The sequence below is a fragment of the Siniperca chuatsi genome, linkage group LG17 (genome assembly GCF_020085105.1).
Source record: "Siniperca chuatsi isolate FFG_IHB_CAS linkage group LG17, ASM2008510v1, whole genome shotgun sequence".
Lineage (NCBI taxonomy): Eukaryota > Metazoa > Chordata > Actinopteri > Centrarchiformes > Sinipercidae > Siniperca > Siniperca chuatsi.
This window is the reverse complement of record NC_058058.1, coordinates 23,282,851-23,293,815: the sequence shown is the minus strand read 5'-3', so window position 1 is coordinate 23,293,815 and position 10,965 is coordinate 23,282,851. Positions and strand designations below refer to the sequence as shown.

The window sequence follows — 10,965 nt, the reverse complement described above, 5'->3', positions numbered from 1 at the left end:
AATAAGCAGGTGTGTCCCAGCTATATGTCATTTCACGCTCTACTAAATCTCAAGAAGTTGTCCCCCATGCAAACGTAATTAGGATAAAATGTCATAGTGGGAGAAATGTTGGTCTAAGTGAGGATGAAATACTGAACTGTTTTGATCATCCAGGAAGTGATGTGCTGGAATGCATCATTACATTTGCTGCAGTCTTCTTTCACCACCTGGTCCTCAGCTGCCCCCTCAGAGCTCAACTCATCCAAGACAAGCAACAGCAGTCTCCACTTTCTGAATGAGGCCAAGGAAACCCCTTGTCGGATGCACAAGTGGAAGGAAATGGCTAATGTATAGGCCCGGGCTCAGGGGAATCCGTTTCTGGGGAGGGGGAAATGCATAGAGCATGAACAAGTGAGTGTTTGTGTCAGGCCAGTCAGTGTCTGGCTGATGGAACACAGACAACACACTGAGGAGTTTGTGTGTGATCAAGAAAGATAGTGAAAGATAGATGAGGGTGATCTTTAGAGACACAGTAACGGAGACAGTGAGATACAGAAAATGGAAATAAAGTGCATTCAATGCATTCATGACGCACATCCCCAGACTAATTTGAGTCAACTGGAGCATATTAAAAAAGTTTGTGCCTATCTTACGTCTATGAACTTAGTAGAAGGTGTAAAAAAAAAAGACCAGTGTACCACATCTTTCCATTTTTGACATTTTTTTAATGAGTTAAAAAACAAATACCCTGACCCTGTATATAGAAATGTACAGTAACCTGGATGAAAAAGTTTCAAAAACAATTCTTACATAGCATCTACTATAGACATTGGTCAGTTTCAGGCACTTGGAACCACATACAGTCTTTGTTTGTCATGCTACACAAGTATTTCTTTGGTGCTTTTTCCCTCCCACTCAGGTCAGCTGAAACCACAGAGAGAACAAAAAAACAGCTTTCTGGTTTCGTACGAAGTATTTACATTTCCTTAAAGACCCAATACAAGCCCCCATCAAACAAGAAACAGACCTGGCAAAGTTCCTCCATCACATATCAACCCTTCATATTTTTCCATACATGTCCACATTGGTTATGAAATGACACCAGAACAAAAAGGTATAATTATAATGGCTCGAATTAGATGGTTTTTTACAGCAGTATTACTCAATATAACTTAGTGGAATGGTTTTGATATAATATTTGGCAAAAAAAGATACATTAATTCCTTTTTGTCCACGATGGGCCTCAAACCAAAAAAGCCACATTGCTACAGAGGTACCGAGCACTATAATGAACGCTCAGCTTACATCAATGTTAAGTTAAAACGGAATGCTCTCCAGACATCCTAAAAGTCATTGCTCAGCTGCAAGGCAGCCATGTTTGATAAGAGTTACTGCATGTAGCAATGTGTGACTGAACTCGTGCCACATAGTAATTGCTGAAGTTGACGTCTCTGACATAGGGAGCGGGCTGGTAGTAGCAGGTGATGTTGGACAGAGCAGGGATAGCGTTCTGTTCGGCCATCACGCGCAGCGCCAGAGCGGAAATGAGTGCCAGCGTCTGTCTGCGCTCGTGGCCCATCAGACACACAGTGCTCTCGTCCACCACTTGCCTCAGCGTCACCAGGTACTCGTAGCGCTTGTGCTCCATGCCCGCAAAGTGGTTCTGCAGATACGCCTCCAGTTTCCTCTGCTGCTCGCTTATGTCGGGGAAGTCGATGAAGAAGCGTGAGCACATGTAGCGCTGCATCTGTTTCATCTGAGCCTCAGAGGACGGCCGGAAGCCGCGCACCAGCAGGTGGCAGTACTTGAGCAGCCCGCCGCCCCGGATCTCTTCTGGGCTGCGGGTGGCGATAGTCCTGGAGCGAAGGTGACCGAGAGCTTCCTCAAAGTCTCCGTACATGCTCTCCCCCTGCACTGTAGGGTGGAAGGTCTCGGACATGGCCGTCTCCGAGCAGCGGTCGAAGAGCAGCAACGAGTCCAGGGTGATCTGGAAGGAGTCAACACTGAACTCAAACTGCCTTCTGAGGGAGTCCACAAACTTCAGTTCCACATTCTTGCCGGTGTTGTTGGACAGCGAGATGAGGCTCCAGCGGTCCGTCTCATTGCAAACTTTCACCAGTTTCTGCACGTATGCTTCCTTCAGGGCAAGGGCTGTGATTCGCTCCCTGCACACCCCTTCAGGCAAGAAGTCCACCAGGCAGTCCAGCACCACGTCCTTCACCAGCCGGAAGGTTTTGTCATCAGTGAGACTCAGGCCGAAAATCAGGTCCAGGTCTTTATAGCCAAGGCCATTGTCCTGGTGGAGCACGTGGCTGGCCGCTGAACCGTTCAGCTTGACGTCACTTACCACCATGCCCCGCTCCTCCAGTCGAGCCCTGACCACCTGAAAGATACAGAGACAGAGGAAAAACTGAGTGATGGATATCCACAAAAAGATAACAATCAGAAGAGGCTGACACAGAAAATACAGGTTTGTACATGCAAAAAAGGGAGCTGTGCTCTCCTTACTACTTAAAAGAAAAAGAATCTGAGGTGCTGTCATTTGAACATAATATATTATGAGGGGGGGAAAAAATCCAGTTTAATGAAAGTTCTTAAACAGAATGCATTATGAGGCATGGACACATTGCTCAATTTATTGTGAAGGTTGATTTCAATGCACTTTCCTGGATATCTAATTCATCCAATTTAATGGCAGAATAAAGGAAAGAGAAAAATAATTCTAAAAACACCAAATTAAAAGTCTAAAAATACCAAATTAAATACCAACTACAAAAGTTTAGTATGAATAAAATATTTGCTTTTTCATGACTCGGTTGTGTACATGCTTGTCAACAAAGTGTCTGCTTAGAGGCTGTGATCATCCACTCAGAGGATTGTGTCATTAACCATAACCGATCCTGTTGCCTAAAGGTGACAGTGCCCTACATACTGTACAGTAAACCTCTAATGAGTTGAATACCTGATTTAGCAGACTTATCTCTTCATATATGAAGTACAAGCAACATCAGCACTACAGCGATAAGCTGTGGACAATGACAGTCAGTGCTTGTCTGCTGTAAGAGGCTTTTAAAAAAATAACAGTTCAGCTGTGAACTTTTCAACTTGTGGCCTGTGACCATATTGAGAAAACATGATCCCTTTGCTGTCATATAAACACTCTGGCAAGAAAAAAGGTTTATCTGGTTATTGGAACACACACCATGCTGCACTGCTGCGATGCTTGGGAAAACTGCTGAGCTACAGACAGCTGAGATGTTTATGCTTCCTGTCTGTTGCATCACTCAAATGACACTAAATAGAGAAAAACAGGCCAATTCTGACGAAATCCAAAAACACAGCTGCCTGTTAGAACACTCTCACTGAGCCACATTGTCCTACCAGCTATTGATCAGTGTAGACAGACTTCTATCCAGTCAGGTAATCCTATCAGAATTTATTTTAGAGGATGAGATTTTAAAATGCAATGTGCAGACTTCATCCAGTAATTCCCCTTTTAATAATGCTCCAGGCAGTTACAAAGGACGTGCTAATTTGTGATTTCTTTATATAAAACTCTGAGATTGTTCTTGTATATTTTGTTTTGTCAGCTTCTTAGCAATTAATGTACTATCTAAAGCCAAGAAAATGAAAGCAAGTAAGATGTGGAAGGTATTTTTTATGTTGCAATTCCTCCTCCCTCCCTTTGACTTCAGCTACTGTACAGTAATCTCTTCAGGTTCCTCAGTTTTGTAACAAACCGTACTGGGCAAGAGCCAAGTGTTTCCATTACATTTCAGATAAAAGGTGCAGATGTTAAAAGAAAGAAGTTCAACATTTCTTATTCGCTTTCTTTCCAAGAATGCTATGAGAAGACCGATTTTATGTCTGTGCATTATGTAAATGAGAGACAATGTGTAAAGAAGACAACTTTAGAGTTTTCTGTAGGCCATATTTTTGAATTTAAACACAGCCATGCTAGCTGCTTCCCCCTGCCTCCATTGTTTATGCTTAGCTAGCCTAACATACCCAATTACAGTCCTGTACTTAACACACAGACATGGAATTGCTATCAATCTTCTCGTCTCACAAGCAAATTAGTGTATTTCCAAAAATGTTACAATATTTGTTTAAAACGAAATGATACAAAAGCGACATATTTCAATCCAAACTTCCCTCAAAGAGACAAAAACACAGAAAGTTAACACAAAGCAAAGACACCATATAACCCCAAAATCCAATGAGAAAAGGTCAGATGCTTCGCAGAGTGAAATTACACAGGGTTTCACAGAGCACTGGACAACAATGCAGAGAAGTGGGTTTTTTTAACCATCCAGCAAGGGAAACCCACAGCAGTATTTGCTCTGACCTCATACTTAAACAGTTGGTCCGAGTTAACGGCACACCATAATCTGCCTGTCTGGAGGTCCTGAAAGGAGCGTATGAGGAAGCACAGCTCTGCCACCCCCACCATCCCTGTCCTTCAGCACTAATAAAGCAGGCTAGTACATTTCCCACATGACGCACCAGCACCTGGTGAGCCGAGCGAAGGGAGACACTTCCGCCGCCATTCGAGCAAAAAAGTCTTGTAAAAAGAGCCGCAAACACACCAGACTGTCTGGTGTTGACAACGCCTTGGCGACACATAACGGCCTCTCCACTTTCCTTCTCCAGTCTCAATCGTTTCCTTGAGTATTTCATTTAAGCTGCGGCCTGAATGTGTTTTTATTATGGCAGTTTGAAATGACCCAGGCATTTACCAGCCCATAGTCCCCTGGACGCCAGTGAGAGCTCTGGGCAGTGAGTCAGATGAGCCCTCTGCCAGGGAAATGGCGACAGTGAATGAGGAGTTACGAGTCCCTGACCTTCACATTCACTCCAAAACTAACCCAGCCTTTAGTCGTACAGTAGCTTGGCAGGCAGCAGGGGATGATGATGGTTTTTCCTCTGATTTGAAACGCTTCCTTGAATTTCCTATGCACGGGTGGTCATTTCACCTGTATGCTTAGAGAGTGAGTCACGGGCTGAAAGGTGATGCTATTACTCCTCTGTCGGATGAATGTTTTCAATGAAGGATTTGAAGACATTTTAATGTTTGACTTTATTTGAAAAGATTTTATCCAATGAACCAATCTGGGGAGACTTTTGTTGTATTAGATTTTTGCCATGTGAGATTATACTGGGGAGAGTAAAAGCTATGGTGAGAATAGTTGTCATTATATATCCTGAAACTGTGGCAGTGTCTTGTTACTACTTTACATAGTAAAGTGTTGACTTCAGCATTGAAATTGTAACTTTATTTGTCATTATTTTACTTTATTGACTTCTTATTATAGCGTGTACAAATTTGGTTAAAGAAAACTAACTAACTGTGTCTGTTACTGTAGGTTCTAGCACAAAAATCAACTGGCACAGGGCTGTAGCCAGGATGTTAAACACTGAGGTCACGAGCCCAAGTCCCCCCAATATACCCACGCCCCCTAATTATTTAAAATTATTTCAATTTTTCATGTTTTATAACAGTTTAAATTTAATTTTTTTGTAAATTGTATTTCCCAACAAGGTCTAAATGTTTCAAAGGAGGACACTGAATCATTTATTGTTATAGGATTTTTTTTGTCTAAAAGTAGTCATATTTAAAGAATAAATATAGATTCTAAATATGTGTATAGGTTTTTAATTATAGAAAATAAACTCAGCGCAGGTTGCTAAAACTGTGTGTCATGACCTTGGTTTCCTCAATGGCAGCTACCATCCTGGGCACACAGGAAGTGACGGAAAGTTTTGTTTGGAAGTAAGCAAGAGCAGCGGTAGCCACTATGGCATAAATTAATAAAAACAGAAACTCTAACTTTATCAACAGATAATCCAGCCAAAGAGATCCCATCAGCGCTGCCCACACTGTTTGATCTGTGAGGAGCACAAAGTTGTGCAAAAGGATGAATTGAAAGCCGAAAATTAAAAGCACACTGCTAAATTAAAATCAATAACAGTCTAAACTGAATGTTCTGAGGTTACCTCCTCTAGGTGGTGTCTTCATGTTGCTCATTTACAACAATAGCCTACTGAGGAGTTGGTTTACAGTCTGGTGAGGGCCACAGTGGAGTCAGGCGACTGGTCTTCACTTACCACAGTGATACGTTGTCAAGCCTGACCCACAAGCCCAGTGTTATTACAGGCACTAATCCACTCCTCACATTCTGCTTCAAATCCAGGCCACTCTCTACCATCAGAAAGTGGAGTACTAAAAAAATCAAAAGCACGGTGGTGAAAGTAGACCTCTGAGCAGAAAAAAGGGAAGGGACTTATCTCAGCGTACTGTAGACACAACATTTTAGTTTAAATATGAGCTGGAATAAGAGACGACCGTCTTGGTGGCCAACAAAAACACACCGGCCTCCATACCGCCGCCCTCACACATAAACCCACTCAACAAATGACATAACATGACACACAAATCTGTCTTTATCATCATGTGGCATGACGCTACCACGTATGTACATAGGGCCTCTGTAGATGTAGCCTGCTGAGGGAGCATGTATGGTGACCAAATATTCTGACTGTGGGTTGTTGACTGTCAACATTAAATGAAACGGAGAGTACAGTGGTGTCAGTAACTGTAAAAGTGTTCCTACGCTGCTCCCATGGCTCGCTCACAACCAGACCACAAACAGATGTTATTTAAATGTGGCCCTCAGACAAACCCACCATTGAGAGGGGCTCCTCTGACTCTTTGGGAGTGTGATCCGTTGGTCACCTTACCCAGTATGTGACGACAGGACTGGCTCCGAAATCATCCCTATCTGTCTTAGGTAGACGGATCTGTCTGGTGCATTGGCTAAAAATAAATGAAATTAAAGGAGCAGACTGGTGGTTTCGCATGTTTTAGCCCATTTACCATGAATAACAAATACCTCACATCACTGCCAACCATTTTCCAAAACATATCATAGTGGTCTAGATCTCTGAGTGTGTTTTTCCTTCCTTCCAGGCAGCCATTGGTTTCCATGCATGTCCATATGGTATGAAAATCAACTTGCAGAGACTTGAAACCTGCTTGACATATTCCATGGCAGGGAACATGACGTCTGCTTTTATTTTTGTCAAAAGAATTGAATCGTTGCATGGTGATGCAGTGCAGACTTTTCAAATCAGTCTATACTTACAGGTGCATTATGCAAACAAAATTCAGGCAGCGGCTGGAATGATCCTAAAACTGACAAAATGTACCTCTAAGTTTGACTGGTTATTTCAAATGAATAGAATGCACATAATTATATTCAAAAATATTCTTTTCCGCAACTTTTCAAATATAGCTTCTTTTGTTTTCATAAGGTGTTAGCCTTAAGTTTTTGCATTGCTAATTTGAATTCAACCAACAAAAAACACACGTTTTCTTAAGATAAGAATCTCCAGGCTATATACAAAAAACCAACTCTGGATTACTAACATGTTTATCTTTGTACTTAATGCTACATCCCACAGGGCAGTTGCTGGAGACAGTGAGAAAACTTTGGTGTCTCTCATCAGATATTGGGTTACCAGAGGGCAAATTTTCCAAAAGTTGGTCTTTAAACGCTCCTTAAAAAGTACTCTGGCTCGTGGAAATGGTAGGGGCCTCTTTGATTATAAGGGCCCTTGAAATGTTGTTTGTGTGAGGGTCTTTCTTCCCCACAGGAACGCCACAGAAAATATGAATCACTCAAGTGAAATGGATTACAGGCATTTAAATAATGTACAGGAAAATTGCAACCCGGGCAAATCCCTATACGTTTCATTCCTAGTAAATGTGCTGCAGCTCAGTAATTATCTCTCGCTCGTTTTCACAAGAGCTGTGAAAAAAAAATGACTTAAGGAGCAGAAGCATTAGTGAGCTAGTGGAAAACTGCAGTCATAGCGTTAGATCATCCCGACTCTCATGTCTGTGTTAAGAGTATGAGTGATCAAATGTCTTTTTTAAGTGTAATCAGCACTGCCGCAAATCCTTACCACTGCACAAATGTGTTTCGGGGCAATCTATGTGTCAACACATGAAAGACAGAAGCAAGTTTGATGTTGCCAGGTTCAGGTTGTTCTGAAGTTCTTTTTATCCACACTGTTAGAGCAACAAGTGCATTTACATTATTTTTTAAAAATTTGACATCCACTGAAAAGTGTCCATGCTAGCATGTACCTACATGTATTCAGATGTTGTGAAGACATGTGGAAAATTCCGCCAGTGCAGGGACATCATTTCAGATTTTTTTTTTTTTTTTTTTTTTTTTTTTTTTAAGAAGAAGAAGAAGAAGAATTTTCTAGAAGTGAGTGTCTGGTCCAGCGAAATCCCTCCACAGCAATACTGTCCACATTATCAGTGTCAGCTGATTACTAACATGTTGAATATTATCTGAAACACACCTTTACACTCACTGCTGTTTCATTCAACCTGTATTTGTATCTGTATTGTGTATTTGTCTATGTGTGTGTGCGTGTACATTGGGGGTTTGGGTGATGGATTTCTTCAAACTGGCCAGCAACTCTCAGAATACTGTAAAGGCAACATGTCCCCCCTTTCACATTATGGACAAATGTTTGAACTGAAATGACACTTATAGTGAATCCATATAAATCCCGCAGTATTTCATCTCACCCAGGGACGTGACGTAAGGCAGTATACACACCACAGTAAGTAAAACTAATGAAAGTTTATTTATTTCTTGCAGAAAAAGTCAAATTTTCTGCTCATATTAATGGTTTTTATTCCCCTACTCCATCACTAGTGCCGTGTGCGCTCGTGGAGACTTTATTCTAGAGGAGGGATGCAATGATTCAAAGACAGCTGGAAGGACCGTGGTCTCACCTGGACGATCTGCCGGGGCTGCACGGACAGCGTGGGGAAGTTCCCGCGGCCGTGGATCGGGACGCTCTCGCCGAGGATGGAGTCCAAACGCCGCACCTGATCCCAAGACAGCACGCTGACCCGCCGACTCTGCTCCGAGGCATCACCGGAGGACATGACGACCGGACTCAACGGGATGTCCACGGACTGTGAAGGCTATGATGAGAAGAACCAGCAGAGCGCGATCCCCGAGAAGAGCCGGTGATGTTAGGGTAACTGCGGATGAAGAGGAAAACACGCTGTCTCCTCTTCTGGGGACACGTTTCAGAAGCCTCCGAAATGCAGTAAAGTGATGAGAAAGTTTTGTAGAATATCGGACATCTCCAAAACAAAAACTTCCAGTCGCCCTCTGCCTCTCTGTCTACACTGCCTCTCTCCTCAGATTAGAGCCGCCTCTGGTTTTTACTGAGCCGGGATTAACAGGAGCTCTCCTATTGGCTGCAAAGAGATTTATGAACACATACAGAGGACTACAATCAGCCTACACACACAGACACACACATTCACACACGCACACCCCTACTTGCCATGCGTCAGATGACAGGTTCAAGGACGGTAGGAATTGGAAATATGATAATTACTAGTTAAGCACAATTAAAGGACGCAGTTCTCATGAACTCTGCACACGAGGCTGCAATATTGTGTCCCAGTTGCATACTAGACCTCTTACTGTGTTTTGAGTAGGCACATGCTGTATGCACGGGGGAAATGACAACATGAAGAATGTTTTAAAATACATTTATTTAGGCTACAAGTACGCTAGCCTATGTGCTATAAAGCAATGTAGGCTGCAGCTGAGGGAAGAATGGGGAAAAAAATGGAAACAAATGATTAATAACACTCTTTCATTTTGAAATTGGCACAAGTGTTCCCTCAGTTAAACAAATAACAAATACATACACTGGCAAAAAAAATAATTAACTGTCACCATTAACTCCCAACAATTCCAATTAAAAGAAGCAATTTGTTTTTAAATAAGCAACAATCAAACTGGAAGTTGGAAAAGATATGGTAGATTACATATGATTTCAACACTCAAAAACTCAGCTAATCTGCTTAATCAGGGCTGTGTGGGTGTGATTTCATCAGATTTGATTGACAGCAGCTTGTCAACATGAGCAAACAACCCCACAAGTGTCATCGCAAGCTGATTCAGAAGTTGCTCAGTTCTGACTGTGGCTTGGAGGGATATCACCTTCGAAGCAGCGAGACGAGCACACACAAAAACACAAACACAGAATCTGATCAGAAAACTCTCATATGTGACAGATTCATTTTCAAGGGACCTTGACTTTCTGTACAACCAACCCGTTCTCATTCCCAGGTTGTCAAATACCAACGCTTTGTCACGCCCCTTGGCGTCTCATACAGACGCACAAAGTCTCCTTCAGCGTGTGTATGATACACACCAGGCTTTCAATTTCAATTAACTCCAACTCCACCATTAACCTGACTGCGGCACTGTAAGTATTTTCCTCACTGTTAATTCCCATGTTAGGGTTTTCTTTCAATGACATCTACAACATTTCTCAACAAAAAACAGGAAAGTGTCCTCGAAAATTCAACAATACAATAAATCAATGTTACGGCTATCAGTTTTAATGATTTCTCCTTCAATTCTGAGAAATAAAGTTTTTTTTTGTCCTATTCTTTTCTACTGGCCTGCTTCTACGTCACGTGACTGCCAAGTTTCTGTTGTGAAAACCAAAATGGTGGACATTTCTTTTATTCTCAGTGGAGAATGCATTATTTTTAAGAACATTTCTGCAATAAAATGCGTTTTTGATAACATTTCTACCGAGAAATTCAGTGAATGTATATGATCCTTAGTTTTGTTAGTTATTACAAAGATTCTCTCAGGTCTCGATTGTTGCTATGGTGGTTGCTATGGTCTCTGCTTCGCGTAAATAGAGAATTGTAGGTGGACTTATATATCAAATATCAAATAAATATATCAAATATCTAATACAGCTGAACTAGTAATTACACTGCATCTAGATAATCTATGTTAAAAAAAGTAAAAATGTTGGTTTATTTAAGATATTTTAAAAACGTCGAACAGCCCCATGGTTTACAGCTTCTGCTTTACGTCAACAACTGACACCGAAAACAGCCAACAGGAAGAGAAA

At 41.8% G+C, this 10,965-nt stretch overlaps 1 protein-coding gene across 1 annotated transcript; it reads right to left on the bottom strand.

Annotated features, from left to right (window-relative positions):
- Window positions 1-683: 683 nt before the first annotated feature.
- Window positions 684-9,283, bottom strand: tent5bb (terminal nucleotidyltransferase 5Bb). The gene is made up of 2 exons (XM_044172305.1): window positions 8,798-9,283; window positions 684-2,362 (listed from the first exon to the last, which is right to left on the bottom strand). Exons 1-2 carry the CDS (start codon window positions 8,951-8,953, stop codon window positions 1,337-1,339), a joined length of 1,182 nt encoding a protein of 393 aa, XP_044028240.1. The 5' UTR covers window positions 8,954-9,283; the 3' UTR covers window positions 684-1,336.
- Window positions 9,284-10,965: the final 1,682 nt, after the last annotated feature.